The sequence below is a fragment of the Abramis brama genome (genome assembly GCF_963993115.1).
Source record: "Abramis brama genome assembly, chromosome: 20".
NCBI classification, from domain to species: Eukaryota; Metazoa; Chordata; class Actinopteri; order Cypriniformes; family Leuciscidae; genus Abramis; species Abramis brama.
This window is the reverse complement of record NC_139982.1, coordinates 15,778,573-15,798,198: the sequence shown is the minus strand read 5'-3', so window position 1 is coordinate 15,798,198 and position 19,626 is coordinate 15,778,573. Positions and strand designations below refer to the sequence as shown.

General features: G+C 40.3%; 1 protein-coding gene across 1 annotated transcript in view; it reads right to left on the bottom strand.

The window, feature by feature from the left end:
• Positions 1–520: 520 nt before the first annotated feature.
• The window catches only part of ces2b (carboxylesterase 2b), a 41,297-nt gene continuing 22,191 nt past the window's right edge, over positions 521–19,626 (bottom strand). Inside the window, exons 17-37 of the mRNA XM_084094091.1 lie at positions 16,881–17,034; positions 16,652–16,756; positions 16,451–16,549; positions 16,087–16,233; positions 15,902–15,979; positions 15,188–15,335; positions 14,955–15,104; positions 14,722–14,794; positions 8,344–8,504; positions 8,002–8,191; positions 7,782–7,923; positions 7,574–7,707; positions 6,326–6,479; positions 6,113–6,217; positions 5,923–6,024; positions 4,672–4,815; positions 4,056–4,133; positions 3,799–3,946; positions 2,040–2,189; positions 1,859–1,931; positions 521–1,768 (exon numbers count right to left, since the gene is read on the bottom strand). Of these exons, the coding sequence (XP_083950217.1) occupies positions 1,585–1,768; positions 1,859–1,931; positions 2,040–2,189; positions 3,799–3,946; positions 4,056–4,133; positions 4,672–4,815; positions 5,923–6,024; positions 6,113–6,217; positions 6,326–6,479; positions 7,574–7,707; positions 7,782–7,923; positions 8,002–8,191; positions 8,344–8,504; positions 14,722–14,794; positions 14,955–15,104; positions 15,188–15,335; positions 15,902–15,979; positions 16,087–16,233; positions 16,451–16,549; positions 16,652–16,756; positions 16,881–17,034 (2,719 nt within the window). The 3' untranslated portion in view covers positions 521–1,584. The remainder of the gene's footprint in view (positions 1,769–1,858; positions 1,932–2,039; positions 2,190–3,798; positions 3,947–4,055; positions 4,134–4,671; positions 4,816–5,922; positions 6,025–6,112; positions 6,218–6,325; positions 6,480–7,573; positions 7,708–7,781; positions 7,924–8,001; positions 8,192–8,343; positions 8,505–14,721; positions 14,795–14,954; positions 15,105–15,187; positions 15,336–15,901; positions 15,980–16,086; positions 16,234–16,450; positions 16,550–16,651; positions 16,757–16,880; positions 17,035–19,626) is intronic.

Here is a 19,626-nt window from a genome sequence, read left to right as displayed (position 1 = left end):
TTATTACAATATAATATTGTAAAACTGATTATATAAGATTATGTATCAGTCAACAACATCAGTGGCTACCTAATCATGTAACAAAATAAATTTTAATACTTCATGAACTTAATGCATTTTTATTTAAAGTTGCTAAATGCCACGAGTTGGGATTTTTGCCTACAGCATTTCATTTTTCAGGTCACCCATACATATATTGTAAGTAATGAACTATTAATACTTGATTTAAAATACATTTAGATCCACATCATTGGTTCTTCTTATTTTTTTTCTTAAAAACTGTAGTGGTGGAAATGACAGTTTATGGTGGAAAGATTGTTTCTGTTTATTTTTACTTAAATTGCCAGTCCAGAATATTTTAAACCATGTATTTTATTATTTAACATATATGAGTTAAACAGTATACCTAATAGTTTTAAAAATAATGATTACAAATGATATGCAAATTATATGAACCTGCTCAAAACATTCATATAAATATAGATAAATAAAAATAAATAACTCACAAATAAAATCAAAGTAAAAAAAAGCCATTTTTTTTATTTGTAATAGTTTGCATGCTTATGACCATACAAAATGTTTATATGTTTATATATGATACAGTTTGTATATATTACCCCAAATTTCCAAATAATTCCCTTTAATTTCCATAATTCCCATTAAGTTTCCAACTTGGAATATTTACAAAAACATTTTTTTTAATATATGATACAGTTTGTATAAATTACCACAAATTTCCAATGAATTCCCTTTAATTCCCATTAAGTTTCCAACTTGGAATATTTACAAAATTCTTCCCATAGAAAGTTTCTGGAAATTTACCGGAAATTTGCATCCCTAGTTCTGACCCCATTTTTTATCATTAAGTGTCCTGATTAACAAATTGGATACGAATGCCATTCCATGTTGACTTCAATTCCAAGTTTTCTTCCAATTTTAATGACAATTTAACAAAGTACTGTGCCTAAAACGGCAATTTATACATTTGTGCTGTTGCAACTATATTGATTTTATTTTAATTTAATATTATGTAATTTAAGCTGCTTATGTTGGCTGCTAACTATTTGAATCACATTTCAAAGCATTTGTGGAATTTTTAAGTTCGTAAAATATTGAAAGTAAAAACATGTCAATAATTATGATAATTTTATGTGTATTAAGACAGCTTCACTGGCGAATCAAGCGTCCGGTACGGGTGATGTTAATGGTAATATGGAAAAAAAATTACTTATTTGGCAATATTGTCAATAGTTGGATTATTGTTGTCTATTTAAATTTGCCAAAGTCTCGAAGCGCAAATTCATGACTAGTTTGCACCTCGTTGCATTCAAATTCAGGGAGGTTTGCAGCTTTAGCCTTCGTTTGTTCTCAATAAAATGGAGGAAAATCTTAAATGTTGTCCTGCTTTTATTTTTTAAGTGCCAAACAGATTAGTTAAAGTTACTCAAATTCAAACTTTAGCATCAATGCTAATTTGATTTTCTCAGGTTATCTATTTCAATTCTTAAAATCACAGTCATTTTTTTGTGTTATTCATACATTTAAGTGCTTTGTGTTCATTTTTGACAAGATAAAGATTTTTTTTTACAGTTCTAAGTGGTCTCTTTTCTCTCGGCCTTGTCGTATTAGATCTGGAAGCGTCTTGGTCATGAACGCAGAGTGTTTTCCCTTCAGGTTCTTGCCGGGTTTCTGCTCCAGTCCAATGCCGAGATACTCGGCCTCATCCTCATATTCAGGCCAGTGTGTCAGACCCGGACCATTCGGAGACCTGCCGAAAAATAGACATATTAGAGTGCAGAAACAATATACTTTGTTCTTCTACACACACAGAGAGAGAAAATCAGGACGGATATTTCACCCAGTGTGTGCAAAGTTCCCCCAGTAGGCCATCACTGTCCTGCATAGCTCTTCCTCTTCCTTTGTGAAAGGAGCTAAAGGGGTTGAACCGTTAAATGATGTTTTACTACTTATTTAAAACCCTTTCAGAAAATGTCAGTGTTGGTAAAGAATGCATTTGTTTTTGCAATCGTGAGTCTTACCGGTTGCTTTGAGATGAGCTTTAGCAAAGCAGGTTCCCTGAATAAAGAAAAGTTCATCCGCATGGTCGACACCAACAAAGCTGGGTCTTTTCTTCTGGACCATACTGGGAGGATGCTGGAACTCGTACAGGTAAACCGGCGCTCCTGAGCCTAAAATCACAACAGGGTTCCTTGGTTTTACAAACATTTTTACTCACAGAGTAGTTCACTGTGATTTTGGGGAGCAAAAGGATCATGCAAACATGCACAACTCTCTCTCTCTCTGCATTCTGAAATGATTAACATGATTCACATGATGCTTCAGAAATCATTCCAAACTTTTGAGCGGTAGCGTTTATATTTTTGTTTAAATTTAAATTTAATAAACAACATATTAGTTTTAATTAATTTAAAGCGTCTCAGGTTACAACTGTAACCCTGGTTCCCTGAAAAGGGAGCAAGACGCTGCGTCGAGACGCTGTGTGAACATTATACCCACGACGCCATAGTAACAAGTGCCTGTCACTGTGAAATCTCTGTGCACATGCGCCCCTGGAGTGGAGCCGAGGTCAAGGTCATAAAACCTCACGAATGTGTGCGGCAAGGCTAGCAATCCGCCGCATCACAAATATCTTGGAGGGAACCCCTGACGATAATGCTTTAGAAGCAGCCGTACTCCTAGTCGAGTGAGCCCGTACAGCCAAAGGTGAAGGCTGACCGGCCGACTCCTAAGCAAGTGAGATGGCCTCGACCACCCACTTTCCAGAGGAGGGCTATCAAGGTGAGATCCTAACAAACAACACACAGTACATGTGTATCCCCATCCGTAATGTAATGAGGGCAGGGATGAACACACTGAAATGCTGTTCGTTCGCCATTATCATTTTTTTTTAAGGGTGAAAAAACTCCTGCCTAACAATTTTCTACAGACAGACAAAAAACACCAGGGACATAGATTTCACATAGAGCGCTTGCTGAAGACACAGAAGCTAGTGACTGTTTGTTCCAGGTGTGCTTTATAGTTTCCTGGTCGATGACGTCACCCGCCTGTGCCGTTCCGTCACGCCATTGGACTGATTTCATAGGTGCTTCACAACGCAATCACGTAGTGGCGTTCCCAGTGTCTCGACGCAGCTCGAGTTCCCTTGAAAGGGAACTAACTTTTTCCTTGACATTGACGGAATTTTTCGTAATTTATGACACAACACTTTCGGTGGATTGACGGAAATTAAAATGTTTCCGTGTTTTCACTGTTATACGGTCGGGGGCGCTATTACGCATCTCTTGAAAGAGTACAGAATCTCCTGATCAAAACACAGATGAAGAAGAAGAAACAAGAAGAAGAAGAAACAAGTCACAGAAAATTTCTCATGCACATGTGAAAATAACGTGATGTTCTATGTTTTGATCATCGTTCTGAATCTGATCTGGACGTAGACTTTGACAAAAATGCGATTTTTTTCAGCTGTTTGTTCAAAATGTTTTTTGCATGAAATTTAACCACATTCAAGTGTTGATAAAAACATAAAAATTATAAAGCTAAAAAAATATAAAGCTAGAATTAGTTTTTTAAAGCAGAGGTTTTTAAAGCAAATATTCTAGGGGCCATGAAAATTTTGTGAAAATTATTAAAAACGCTGGTGGTGGCTGGCAAAAAAAAAAAAAAAACGCGGGAAAAGAGATGAAAATATCCCTTAAACTATAACCCTTTAACTATATACAGTGTTTACACAGTTGCAATAGTTAAATATGAATGAATCAGTAAATTATTGCTTCTCACCGCTGTGGTATTTTGCCAGTTGGAGGGTGGGGATATTAAAAAACACATCCCCCATCATCTCTCTATAAATGTCTCTGATTTGAATGGGGTCGTTTGTGTCGCCCACGTACTCATTTGCCACCAGGTCAGAGATCCATCGATCCCTGGGCTAAAGGGAATTGAGTTCAAAGCACAGAATTCAAAGAAAAAAAAAGTGAAGAAAGATTTGAACTATTAACTGAGAGGTTAAAATTACATAATGTAAATGTGCATCTTACGTCAGGGTAAGTCAGGGTCAAGGCTTTTGTGGCTTGCTCTTTATCCATCCCATCAATCCATCCAGGACCGAAAAAATACTAAGGCGAAATAATATTCAACTTTATGCATAAAAAAATAAAACCTAAAATATGAATATATTATAAATGCATCTGAGATCTTTGTGTGTGTGTTGATTTCATACAGTTGATACCTTTTATTTTCAACAAGCGTTTTGATTAGCTTGAATTTGTGAATGAATGTTCTATTTTTTAAAGATCTTTAAAACAAAAATACAGTAGCTTAATAGGGGAACTTTAGGGTTAAAAAAGGCATTTATCAACATTTATTCATTTATTCCAACTGATGTAACCTGAACTAGCCCTGTCTAAAACTACTTAAGAATTTCAGCCTTTGAATAACACTTTTTGTTTCATCTTTGATGTAAAAAAAAAAGAAAAAAAGAAAAAAGAAAAAGAGTCAAATTGTAAATCAAACCAGGTGAAAGATGCATCTGCATACAAAAAATAATACCACTATCCTGTGGATACTAATGCATTTTCTGTTAATTTCTTTATTGAAATAATAGCTGTTTGGAGTGTGATATTGAATATAATAATAAATGGAATATTTACTCACGCTGGGCAGTAAATAGCCAAACTCATCATCAGTAATACCAGTGATGAGAGGAACTTTACTGAACTCTTGTTTCCGAATGATCTCCTCTACAGGCTTGGGAAGGAAATGAGAATCCACAGCAACACTGAACTGCATCATCTCGAACTATGAACACAGTTTCAGTGTATAGTTTGAGTATATATTTCAGTTTATCATAATTGCTTGTCAGTACATTTGGCAGTACACTTCAAACCATATTTCAATAGTCAATAGAATTATGAAACTGGATATAAAGATGTATTTAAACTATAGCACTCTTTAGTTCGACAAACTGCATTAAATATAAATTTAAACTAATACTTTTTAAAAAACCTAAATGGTGAATAACTTGCAATTAAGTGTCTGAAAACAAATGAATTGTCATAAATGACAAACTTTTTCACAAGTGATCTTTTTGCTTTACACCGAATAATTTCAAAAACATTTTTCTTAAAGGGATAGTTAACCCAAAAATGAAAATTAGCCCATGATTTACTCCCCCTCAAGTCATCCTAGGTGTATAAATAAATAAATAAAAGTAAAATGATTGGTTTGTTGATAGACACACTCTTGTTAATCCTAATGGTGAGGAATTACAGTTGCAACATCTCATAATGTACCTCAAACTGAGTAGCGCATCACTGAGAAATGTCCTGCTCGAGCCATCTTTGAGATGGAGGTTTGGGTTTAATAACTAGTTCTTCCAGTGTTTCATCATCGGACTCGAGCTCGGATTGATATGGTAAAATTGGCGTCATTGTTTGTTACTGTCTTTAGTTTATGGTATACAATCCCTGAGCTGATGTTCAGTTATTGTAATGGGCGTTTTTGTTTTCGACACGCATGCGTTAGACCAATCACAACAGACTGAGCTGCCAGGCCAATCAGAGCAGAGTAGCTCGCGGAAAGAGGGATTTAGAGAGACTGGTTCATCTGACGAGTCGTTTGAGAATCGTTGAAAAATGTGGTGATGTGCAAATGTATATTATGAGAAAATTAAACAGTTTTTTTACCTTTGATGCATGTAAACCTGTTGTAGGAGACTCCAAAACAACATTAGGAAACTTTAAAATAGCATAATAGGGGCACTTTAATATAACTCAGATTGTATTAGTCTGAAAGAAGAATGTCATATACACCTAGGATGGCTTGAGGGTGAGTAAATCATGGGGTAATTTTCATTTATGGGTGAACTATCCCTTTAATGGCTTATTTTTATGAAAAATTTCACACCTTTTTGGAACATTCCAGAACTTCCTCCTCAGACCAGCCCATGATGCAGTCAACGATCTTTGATGAACTGCTACTGTCACAGTTGCATGATTTGGCTGCATTCTGCAATGATCATCAACATGAGGACTTAAGAAGTCTTTTAAATAACAAAATGATGAAAATATAAGAAGATTATGAAAGGAAATGATACCTGGGCTATCAGTAAAGGATTAGCCATCACTAAACCATGCCAAAAGGCAGTCCCGCTTTCTGCAATGGCTCGATGAAACAGACCAGAAGCCAATGGTGAAAGAATCTTAAAGACATAATGACACAGAAAGTGACTCCATCATTCAATACAAATAATTTTACAATCATTACAGCTGAATTATTGTTTCTACAGTTACTAAATAAAGATGCACACCAGCGTGGATACACTGACTCCTCCAGCAGACTCTCCAAAGATGGTCACTGATCCAGGATCTCCACCGAAACTGTGGATGTTCTCCTGAACCCATTGAAGAGCAGCAACCTGGTCCAGAAGACCATAGTTTCCTGGTGCATGCTCATCTCCTGTGCTGCAAAAACAAAAGGAAACTTTTATCTGAATCTGTGATTAAATACAGAAAAATTTATTCACATAATAGGGCTTAAAACATGTGTACTAGTGTTGCACCAAATTATTTTATTTTTTTATGTAACACTGAAGCCAAAATAAAATAATGAGGAAATTTCGTCAATTATTTTGGCCCTTCAGAACTTTTTTGCTAATTAAATTTGTCACTGTTTCGTGGAGAAATTGTCAATGATTTTGGCCAAATCTTTTCAGTTTCAGAAATTTCAGAGTATCACTAACACATACATTGCACAAAAACATAAATAAATTTTAATGCCAAGTTACAAGCATTAATTGCAACAATTCAATGCCATTAAACATTTAATTCATCCTTAAATTTCATTTTTCTTCTCAGGTGCTGCGAGCAAATCACTCTGCCCAAGTAGCAGTGCTTCACCTTCTGAGAATATAGTTCCCAGTATGTATACGGTTAGAAGATGGCTGTGTCTCATGTGACCTTGTTTTTTGTACATGCTGTGACTACACAAATCACAACATGTAAATAGGAAAATGTTTGCGTTATTTTGTCACTTATTGGAAGCAGCATGCTAGCTGGAGCCATTTACCTCCAGTCTTTGTGTCTGAAGTTTAAAATCATTGGTTACCCGTAAGCCAATCACATAACGTTTGGTTATGGCGTGTGTTATGCGCATGCTCAGCCGCATCTAACTTCCACTGTAAACACATGTATGATGCGAAAACAAAACCATCGAGCGAAATAGTGAACATGGCTGTGAATGACTTTTGCCGATTATGTGAAGTAAATCTACGCATCCACGGTACAATCAGCGTCTATGTCACGGCTCTCAGCCCGCCCTCTGTTCGTTGATTGGCCGGCTGTTTTGAGGCCGGAGGAAAACGGGGAAAACGGTCACTATCTCAGACTGAGTACAGAAGCGAAGTGAAATTGAGCGGAAGTACGAAGTCTGACGTAGTCAGGCTAAATATTCACACCTCATAATAATAATAAATTAAAACTGATGATCTTTCCGCTTTCATTAAGCATTTCATATGATCCAGGGAATCTGCAGCTGTTAAATAATTTATGGCACCAACCTTAAGAATCCCAGCAGTCCCAATCTGTATTGAATCAGCACCACGACCACATCCTGATACGCTGACAGAACAGAGCCATCGTACACTGACGCTGAACCAACAGAAAGTCCTCCACCATGAATCCAAACCATGACCTAGAAAACATGTGGAAACATTCTCGACCCAATTTCTATGAGAACGTTCAATCCCAAAAAGCTGTTGAACTTACTGGCAACTTGGTGTCTTCTTCACCAGGTTTGACTGGAGTGTAAATGTTGAGATACAAGCAGTCCTCTGAGACTTCAGGAATCTCCACATCCATAGAGAGAAACTCCAGCTCAAGGACACTCGCTTGCCTGTCCTGAATGCACCTAAAGAATCCACGGTACATTAGATACTGGAAATGTCTAAACACATTTGAATTTAAATACTGTTGTGTGGCATCTCACATTGGTGGCTGTTTGGTTGCATCTCTCACTCCTTGCCATTTCTCTGCAGGCTGGGGCCGAGCCAGTCTCAGAGACCCCACTGGGGGCCTGGCAAACGGTACACCGAGATAGCTATTGATGATAGTTTCCTTGCCCTTCACAGTCAGGAAGGAACCTCTTAAAGATCCTAATTTTGTTTCCACTACAGGTCCTGTCAAGAAAACCAATAATAATAATAGAATATAAAGATTTAATTTAGTTTGCATAAGGCAAAAAAGATCCAATTTGACTTGCATTTTTAGCAAATAAATTATGGTTTTATGACAAAAAAATAAAAAATTAATTCTGAAATTGATAACTTGCCTTCATTCCACTCTTTTATAATCTGTGGAAGTTTTTGAGTCATGAAAGTAAAGTGTTGTCCCTTAATGTTTTTGCCAGGTTTCTGTTCCAGTCCAATGCCGAGATACTCAGCCTCAGCTCCATATTCAGGCCATTTTGTAAGGCCCGGACCATTCGGAGACCTGACGTCAATGACAAACACAAAAATACAGACATTCTAATGCAAAACTGTCACTTGCTATATTGTTATTGTTGTGAACAGGCAGAGACAGTGGGATCCATTTGCAGCTTTATTAGAGAGTAGTCAAGACAGGCAGGGTCAAACACAGCAGACAGGGCAAAGCAGGCTAGGCAGAAACAAACCAGGTGAACAGGCAAGGGTCGAGGCAGGCAGCAAGAATCAGGAATCAATAGACAATCCAGGTCAGGGCAGGCAGCAGAGAATCAGAAACGATAAACAGTCCAAGGTCAATAACAGAAATCAAACACGGGAATAAACGCTCAGAAATGATGGCCGGGGCAGAATCAAGACTTCGCATTGGATGTGTGTGTGGAAGTGGTTTATATGAGTGTGTGTAAATGAGGTGCAGGTGTGTAACGCAATCAGTCCCAGGTAAGCGGTATTATGGGAAATGGAGTTCAATGGGTAAAGTTAATATTCCGGGGAAGGTTCCCTCCGGTGGTGAAGAGGAGGCGGTGCGGAAGCCTGCTCTGTAACAGAGCCCCCCCTCTGCGAGCAGCTCCTGAGGCGAGAAGGCAAACGACGCCGGGGTCTTCCACGAGGTCGAGGGGCCGGTTTTTCCGGATGCATCCGATGAAACTCTTCTGTGAGTGTGGGGTCTAGGATATCTCCAGCGTTGACCCAGGATTGCTCCTCCGGACCGTACCCCTCCCAGTCAACCAGATACTGGAGGACGTTACCCCGGCGCCTGGAGTCCAGCAACTCGTGCACACGGTACGCCTCCTCGCCATCAACCAGGATGGATGGGGGGTCTGGAGCCGCGACTCCCTCCTCCGACTCTCCTCTCGGACCACTGGCAGGTTTCAGGAGTGATACATGGAATGTAGGAGAAATACGGTAATTAGCGGGCAAATCAAGTCGAAAAGATACAGGGGGAAATTTGCCTGAGAATTTGGAACGGACCAACATACCTGGGACTGAGTTTGCGACATGGAAGTCGAAGTCTGAGATCTCTGGTAGAGAGCCAAACCCACTGGCCGGGTTGATAAACTGGAGCGGGGCGACGGTGACGATTAGCCTGGACTTCTTGACGTCTGACGGCATGGAGGAGATGAGTGTGTGCTTGATCCCAGACCTCTTCACTCTTTTGTAACCATTCTGTGATAGATGGTAAGTCAGTGGGTTCACCGGACCAGGGGAAAAGTGGAGGTTGGAAGCCCAGGATGCACTTGAAAGGAGTGATGCCTGTAGCAGGTTTGACCAAAGAGTTCTGAGCGTATTCAGCCCAGAACAGATACCGGCTCCACTCGGTTTGGTGTTGTTGACAATAGGAGCGCAGGAAGCGAATTCCATCTTGATTAAGACGTTCTGTTTGTCCGTTGGACTGGGGATGATAACCAGAGGTAAGGCTGATGTTGACATTGAGGTGTTTGAAAAAGGATGTCCATACCCGGGAAGTGAATTGGGGTCCTCGGTCAGAGACTATGTCGTCAGGAAGGCCGTAGAAGCGGAAAACCTGGTTGCAGAGTAATTCAGCAGTCTCTAATGCAGTGGGGAGTTTGGGAAGAGGGATTAACCGGCAGGCTTTGGAGAATCGATCTACTATGGTGAGTATGGTGGTATGGCCTTGTGAAGGTGGTAAGTCTGTGATGAAGTCGATGGCTATGTGAGACCAGGGGCGTTGAGGTGTAGGCAGAGGAGTTAAGAGACCTGCTGGGAGTCGTCTGGAAGACTTGGAGGTATTACAAGTTATGCAGTTCTTGATGTGAGTTATGGTATCTGATTGTAAAGTTGACCACCAGAAGCGGTTCTGAAGTAGATGGATAGTAGCCATGATTCCGGGATGTCCTGAGCTGGGTGCAGAATGTACTTGGTCGAGTAGTCTTGAGCGCAAAGGTTCTGGAACGTACAGAAGGTTTTCGGGGCATTCGGATGGAAGTTCTGCTTGGTGGTTGAACTGTTCAATTTCTGTGATTATGTCCCACTGTACCGGGGCTACCAGGAGACTCTCAGGAATGATGGTGTCATTGGGGAGAAGTTGAGTGGGTTCTTCTGCTTGGCGGGAGAGAGTGTCTGCTTTTACGTTCTTTGATCCTGGTCGAAAGGAGACAGTGAATTGAAATCTGGTGAAGAATAGAGCCCATCTAGCCTGACGAGGATTCAGACGCTGTTCGCGGTTTCCCACGTCATAGTTTCTTTCTGCTGAGGATAGTTTTCGCGAGAAGAAGGCACAGGGAAACATTTTTTCTGGGTTACCTTGGCGTTGAGACAGAATGGCTCCGACCCCGGTATTGGAGGCATCCACCTCCACGATGAATTGACGTGTGGGATCTGGGTGTCGACGAATGGGAGCGGAGGTAAATTGGGTCTTTAGCTTTTCAAAGGCTTGTTGAGCTTCAGGGGACCAGGTCAGACGAGACGTGTGGCGTTTGGTCATGGTAGTTAGAGGAGTGGCTATGATGCTGAAATTTCTGACGAAACGTCTGTAGAAGTTGGCAAACCCTAGGAAGCGTTGCAGTTCCTTGACGGTTTTGGGTAATGGCCATTCCAGTACCGCCTTGACCTTATCCATTGCCACCCCTTCTTGGCTGATTACATAACCCAGAAATGAAGTGCTGGTTCGAGGAAATTCACACTTCTCTGCTTTCGCGTAGAGTTGGTATTGTAGCAGACGTTTTAGGACCGTTCTGACATGGTGAATGTGTTCTTCTAAGGAGTTTGAGTACACCAGGATGTCGTCGATGTAGACAATCACCCATCTGTCCAACATGTCCCGGAACACGTCGTTCATGAACGATTGGAACACTGAAGGACTGTTAGCCAGGCCGAAGGGCATAACCAAGTATTCGTAGTGCCCGCTACAGGTGGAGAATGCTGTCTTCCATTCGTCACCCTCACGAATCCGAATTAAATTGTATGCATTGCGAAGATCCAACTTGGTATAATATTTGGCTTGTCCAAGTTGTTCGAGAGCAGCTGGAACCAAAGGTAAAGGATAACGAAATTTGACAGTGATGTCATTCAGTCCACGATAGTCAATGCAGGGTCTCAAACCTCCATCCTTTTTCTTCACAAAGAAAAACCCGGCGGATGCTGGAGAAGTTGATGGTCTAATGAAACCCTTGGCTAGTTCCTCTTTGATGTAAAGTTTCATGGCATTAGATTTGGGTTGCGACAGGGGAAAAAAATTCTACTTTTGGGTGGTGTGGAACCTGGAGTGAGTTCGATGGCACAGTCAACAGAGCGATGTTCAGGAAGTTGAGAGGCTTTCTTTTTGCTGAATACTTCAGTGAGGTCTGCATATTCGGAAGGTAGTTTTACTTCTTGGTTATCAGGAGGGGACACGATGGAAACAGGTTGAGAAACTCGAGTGATTTTCGAGAGACAGTGTTCATGACAGTGCTCACCCCATTGTGTGATCTGGCCATCTCTCCAAGAAATGTGTGGATTATGGGTGCGTAACCAGGGTAGACCGAGGATAGAGTGATGAGGGGCCTGGACGACATAAAACTGAATGGTTTCTGAGTGCAGGGTACCGACGTGCATCTTGATCTCTTCAGTCAAACGATGAACTTTTCCTCCTCCGATGGGATGGCCATCTAGCGCCTCCACTGTCAGAGAAGACTCACAGGGATTTAATTTTACTTGATGTAATGACGTGAATTCATGAGAAATGAAGTTTCCTGTGGCTCCTGAGTCGAGCATGGCAGTAGTGACAATAGTTCGGTTTTTGATGTGCAGGCGAATGGGTAACAGGATACTGGATGTGAATAAATTCTCTTTGATGTGAGAACTCACCGATTGAGGTTTGCTGACAGGACGAACAGGGCAGGAAGCTTTCATGTGACCTGGTTGACCACAGTACAGGCAAAGACGGTTCTGCTGGCGACGCTCTCGTTCTTCAGGTGAAAGATGAGTAAATCCCAGCTGCATTAGTTCGTGCATTGTAGTGGATTCGTGAGCGGTGTATAGGGGTGTTCTGACTCGGCGTCGAGAATGCATGAGATTGTCAACCTGGATAGTGAGATTGATGTATTCGTTCAGGCTCCTACCTTCATCTCGGCAGGCCAATTCAGACTGTAGTTCGACTGTGAGACCTTTTCTGAACAGAGTTTTGAGGGTATCCTCTATCCAGTTGGTTTGTGCAGCAAGAGTGCGAAAAGAGAGAGCGTAATCAGCAGCAGTGTTCCTTCCTTGAGAGAGTTTTAACAATTGTTCTCCCGGATCTCCTTCTGCTGTGGAGTGTTCAAAGACATTACGGAATTGTTGAAGGAATGCTCTGAATGAGGAAAATGACGAACCCTCTGGTCTCCAAACTGCCGTGACCCATTCAAGTGCCTTTCCAGTCAATAGTGAACAGACAAACGCGATGCGTCCAGCATCGTTAGAGTATAATGAAGGTTGCTGATCGATATAGAGATTGCACTATAACAGAAACCCCTTGCATTTAGTGGGATCACCGTCATACTTCTCCGGGAAGGCAAGACGAGTGTTGATTGAAGTACTGACGGGATGTGCTGATGCACTCTGTGCTTGTTCCGAAGGAGCGTGACTGGAAGTTCGGAGAGCTTGTAGTGCTTGAACGAGTTCCTCAGTGAGGGAGGTAAGACGATTCAGCTGATGATGATGAGATAACTGTGATGCTTGAGCAGATAGTTCAGTGGTGATCTGCATGACTGCTGCTGGATCCATAAGTGGCGAAGTCTTCTGTTGTGAAGAGGCAGAGACAGTGGGATCCATTTGCAGCTTTATTAGAGAGTAGTCAAGACAGGCAGGGTCAAACACAGCAGACAGGGCAAAGCAGGCTAGGCAGAGACAAACCAGGTGAACAGGCAAGGGTCGAGGCAGGCAGCAAGAATCAGGAATCAATAGACAATCCAGGTCAGGGCAGGCAGCAGAGAATCAGAAACGATAAACAGTCCAAGGTCAATAACAGAACTCAAACACGGGAATAAACGATCAGAAATGATGGCCGGGGCAGAATCAAGACTTCGCATTGAATGTGTGTGTGGAAGTGGTTTATATGAGTGTGTGTAAATGAGGTGCAGGTGTGTAACGCAATCAGTCCCAGGTAAGCGGTATTATGGGAAATGGAGTTCAATGGGTAAAGTTAATATTCCGGGGAAGGTTCCCTCCGGTGGTGAAGAAGAGGCGGTGCGGAAGCCTGCTCTGTAACAGTTATATAACTAATGTTATTTATTTTAGTTTCTCTGACTTAGACCATAGAAAATATGCATTGCAAAATAATCCTTGCAAAAAATAATAATAATTGTTGTAAAACATTGACTTGAGAAATTGATAAAAGTGCAAAGTAAAAAAATAAAATAAAACATTTTATTAAATAATTCATATAAAAATATTTGCTCTTTTATAAGTCAGTGGTTTTACCACAATATAAAAACACAAATGAAAAACACTTAAGATGGTCATTATGTTGTAACGGTGCATTTCTACATACTCCTTTATTTGTAAATGTCCATGAAGAACTCATTTATTAAATTAAGTGACATTAAAATCAATAGTAACATTCAGTGACACTTTGTCCCTTAAAGGTGCAGTAAGTGATTTTTGAAAAACACTGTTGAAAGTGCATTGGATCGAGCAGTACAACAAACTTGTAGCCAATCAGCAGGAGGGGGCGTGTCCACTCATGATGGGGAGGAGCGTAAGCTGAGCAAGAAGTAGATTGAAGAAAAGAGAGGCATTACAAAAGAGAAAGGTTCAGAGGAATATCACTGGAAAAAGAAGGGGATATCATCAGGCAAGAGCTTTAGGACCCGCGTAAATATTAGAAAAGCTTTCCAGCACTGGAGAGACATAAGCGGGAAGGCCTGAAAACGGAAATCGAGGTTGTTTCTGCTCTATATATACGTGAGTAACATTGGTTTTGAGTGTCACTGTTTGTCTGGAGCTGGTGTGCTGCTGGTGACTAACAACCAACTCTTGCTTGTAAATACTCTGTACTGAATGTGCACTTTTTTGTGCTTCCTTATCGTTCGTTCGTCATCGCGAAGCATTATTTTGCTTCGCTTCTGCTATGATAAAAGAGACACTCTTGCATTGCGTGTTCGTGCATTTTATGGGCAGAGCAATGAAGGGAGGGGTGTGTTTGTTTGGGTTGATTTCAAATATCAATAGTGTTTAACAACGATTTAGAAAAATAGCATACTAGACTTTTAACCTAAAAGGGAGTGTTTATCACTGATGTGATCACTTACCCAGTGCGGGCAAAGTTTCCCCAATAAGCCATGGCAGTTTTACAAAGTTCATTTTCTTCTTCTGTGTGTTTTTCTGAATTATGAAGAAGAAAGAATATTTAAAGAGACTTAGAAGCCAATATCTCATTACTTTGACTGTATAGTTCCGGTTAAATCTTTGCAACAAAAAAACAATGAGACTGCAATTAGAACTTGAATACTAACAACCCTATTTTATATAAATTAGGCTGTACCTTTCATATGTATATGTCCATTTCCAAAGCAGTAACCAAAAACAAAAAAAACTTCATCTCCATGGTCACTTCCAACAAAACTGGGTCTTTTGTTTTGAAGTATACTGGGAGGATGTTGGAATTCATACACGTATACTGGTGCACCAGCATCTATTAAGGGAAAATGACTGAAAATAAACTGGCATAATTGGTGCACACTGGCACAGTGATGCATAAATAGAGTAAACTCTCACCTCTGTGGTAATTCGCCACTTTGCGAGCTGGAATGTTGAAAAAAAAGTCACCCATCATCTCTCGAAAGCCATCTCGGATTTTGATCCTGTCAGTGGATGGCCCCAGATACTCATTTAAAACAAACTCAGCAATCGCCTGATTCTGAAGCTAAAGGAAGTGATATTTAAATTGAGTATTTTTTATTTTCCGTTTAACATTTTAAGCAACACAACATAATTTATCCTCCATGATTTATATGTATTTTTGTAGACAGTATTTCAGTCATGTCCTGAAACTTAGTATTTCTTTGTGTAACATAACAGATCAGTCTGTTTACAAAGTTTTGATCTTTAGAAGAAAAAGGAATATACAGTGGTATATACGTTTGCATAACTGTAATAAAAAAATAAAAAAAAACATAAAAAAACCCCAATGCTTTTTAATTGCATTACCTAAATGAACACACAACTAAAACAGGAGTGGACCTAGAATAAAACCTTGGGGGATGCCACATAAATGCAGCAACTATTGATATAATGCAGCAATAATATTCCTTTTTTTTTTCTTTTTTTTTTTCTGTGTAGTAAACAAATAAGTTTATAGATTAATAGAGTGAATTAACTGTTCTACCATGCACTTTGTATATACATTTATTACTGCTACTTTTCAAACTTCAAACTTTTTAATCTCGAAAAAAATTATGCAGCTATCAACAAAAAAAAAAAATGTCTTACATCAGAATAAAATAAAGGCAAAAATGTCATGATCTGCTCTCTGTCCATTCCATCTATCCACCCTGGGGGTCCAAGAATCTACAGGAAAAAAGATTTTGAATATTAAGTTCTCTTGCATGCATTCAGAGATTTCATATTTTGGAAATAATCTATGACTTTAATGTAAAAATAAACATTTCCATTACATTAGGTAATATATAGCCACCATCATCATCAGTAACTCCAGTGATCAGAGGTACTTTATTAAACTGGTGGGATTGAAGAAGCTCCTCTACAGATTTCGGAAGGAACTGGCCATCCACTGTCACTCCAAAACGAAGCATTAGTTGTTCCTGTATTATAAGCCCAACATATGCAAACACACATTTAGCTCAGAAATTATCTGTATTAATATTATTATTAATACTGATATTAATCACTTAATGGCGTGACCTTACAAGATTTTTTTTTTACGGAAAGTAAAAGACGAAAAGAATTTATCAAATTCAATTAAATATAAACATTTCATGTGAAAGGATGGATAGATAAATGTATGGTTGCAATGCAAACCCTAGCAATCTTTAATATGTCCTCTTCTGACATCTGCATAACACAGTCAACGATCTTCTTTGTGCTGGAAATATCACAGCCAGATGCATTTCCCACATACTACAGAAAGATGTTGATACATTTTGATTAAATATCTGTAAGTCACAGTGAAAGAAAATGAAAATCGTAACTTTGAATTTGTAATGAATTTGTGAAATGTACTTGGGCTGTCAGCAGAGGGTTGGGATTCATAATAGCATCCATTGCTGCTGTACCGCTCTCTGCGATAGCATAGCGAAACAGATTTGCAGATAATGGAGAAAGAACCTATAGAAGATGTAGAGAAACTTTTTAAAACACACAGGTATATTTGAAGCGTTTGTAAAGTCATATTTCAGAGGATCTATACAAGTCCCTAATAATTGCATGACCCCAACAACTAAATTCTTACATGTAAAGACACACTGACTCCTCCAGCAGACTCTCCAAAGATGGTCACTAATCCAGGGTCGCCCCCAAAGCTGTGGATGTTCTCCTGGACCCAATAAAGGGCAGCCACCTGGTCCAGAAGACCATAGTTTCCTGGTGCATGTTCATCTCCTGTGCTAAATGGTCATTTATCGAATACAAGGTCGTAGAGATAATGTTCAAAACCTGGAAAATAGTCTACAAGTATTCTATACAACTAAAGGTGAAGTCACATTTACTGTTGTTCGTGAATTTTCACGGCAAAATCTAGTAATTTCAATCGGAATTCACGCATCTGGAATTTCACACAAGGGCAAAAGGTTTCCCTAATTCTTCCAATGCAAATATTGTTTTTATATGTCAGAGTGTCTTCTATTTCAGGCACTTTTATATCTCAGAGGGTTCTTTAAAGCTGCAGTCCGCAGTTTTTCCTCTGACGCCATCTCTGTTCAAAATATACAATTGCAGTTATTCACAGGATTATCAACTTTACGTGGGTTGTTCCTCGGCACGGCACAGCGTGGATGAATCCAATGTTTTGAGGAGAATGTGCGGCTGTCAGTCGCCGCGCCGGTGTGGATACTGTCATTCGCAATCACAGATTCTACTTTTTGGAAGAATGACCAACATAAGAATTTTCAGCGGAAAATGTAATCTGAACAAGTAACATCCACTTTTGTTCAGACCAACTAACTATCGTTAAGGGAAAAAAACCATTGCAGTAAATCGCGCTGATTAAATCTAATGATCGCTTATCATATCACATCAAACTGTGCAAATTATACTTTGTTCTCAAATTGTTAATGTTAACAACATCAGCATTGCGTGACTACATTTAATGCGTTTCCGATATTATCCTTGTTTTCGCATGGGCCCGGTGGCAGTCTCTGTACTCCTTACAGGAGCATAGTCTGGGTGTTGCCTTTTTTTTCTCCTCACCTCTCCTCATGTCAATGCTGTATTCCCTGTCTTCCTGTCCTGTCTACCCCCTTGTCATATTGTATGTATGTTGTATGGACAGGTTGATGGCTTTTTCCGTAATTTCCCCATTGTGGGACAAATAAAGGTTTCTTTCTTCTTCTTTTTCTTCTTCTTCTTTTTCTTCTTCTTTTTTCTGTAGCCACTCCGAAGTCCAAAGTCTTTTGCGTTTTATAACGGGTGACTCTCTAGTTGTCACTGGTGATTGTCGTTAGAACCTTTCTGGATTCGCTATCAAATTAACAAGTTTAATTATATCAAGTGCTGCGAGAAAAGGCTATAAATCTCCACCTATAAACATCCTCACACGCAATATAGCCTACTAGCCGAGATATCTTCTTTATGTGTACAGATGTGATGTAATGACGCAAAGACATGCTCAAATGTCCCACGGAAATCCAACAGTACCACTGGAATTAAAAACATTATTACAAGCTTACCGTTTTGAATCGAGCTAAGGCAAGCAGAGAGTTTTGAACACTGGCTGGTTATGTACTTGCTCAAACATTTATTTTGGAAAAATTTTAACCCAAAAAAGTTACGGACTGGAGCTTTAACAGATTTTAAGATTTTTATCATTTTTTTGTTGTAATGAAGATCCCATTAAAAATATATTGGGATATTTTCATCATGCCATGTTTTATTTTTGCTACTTTTCAAATACCTTTTACATACAGTTTACCCAAACCTGGACTTTCAGTCTTAAACTATGACATCATAAAATATAAACCGTTATATGTTTACAATCACAAAAAGTTATGATAGTGAAATTGTAAGCACTTTAAATATTATTGTGCAAAAGTTAAGTTCCCTTTTGATACAGTTCACTTGCATTGCATCAGTTCGCTGACGCTGATGGGGAAAACTAAATTTTCTCAGAATCCTGAAACCGGATTGGTTCACGTCTGTGCAACTGCATAGACAAATGGCATTCTAGCCCACCGAAAGGGGCAGGGATGGCTGCCTATATAAGCCATGCAGAAATGGCTATTAGTCAGAATCCTTCAGCGCGAAGATTATCTCTCGCTGCTCCGAAGAAGACTGAAGCCTCTTCTTGCTCTCCTCGCTGCTTCTCGCTGTTGAACGAGCCTTGCAGTGGAACAATGACGCTCTGCATGCAAGCAGATTGAATGGTGCTCTGCAAGCAAGCTGATTCAGTGATCTCTCCTGTGGCCATCCGGCGATTTATAAAAGAGCAAATTTAAGAGCAAATTTCACAGCGATGTTGAAGCAAATGTCACGCCATGAATGCGACTTGTGCAGGGTTCACCTCTAGATGAGTATCCAGAGTGCGTCTCCTGCCTGGGATCACGCTCTTCAGCGAACCGGCCGCTCCCTCATCTCCTTCCCCTCTCGAGCCAAGGCGAAAGTGTTGAGCAGCGAAACAGAAGAGAGCTCACATCGGCCCAGCACCCACGTGCCTCACTGTCCCCCGAAGAGTCCCCTTTACTCTTCACCCACGAGGATCAACAGCTCTCATCTGGTGCGAGTGGCATGGTCTCGTTTGGACATTGAGTTAAACTCAATGTCTCTGGCCACCTCTGAGTGCGAAGATGGGCGAACTCCGGCGATGACTCTGCCCCTCTGCCACCTAGAAGAGCTCGGCTTGGACTGGTTGGCCCCAGAAGAGCCCGCCCGCAGCCAACTTGATGAATGGTTCCTGCAGCCAGGGCGCTGCCCGTGTCCAGCCCCGTTCTTCCCAGAGGTCCACCAAGAGATCACCAAGATGTGGCGCGCCCCCTACTCGGAGC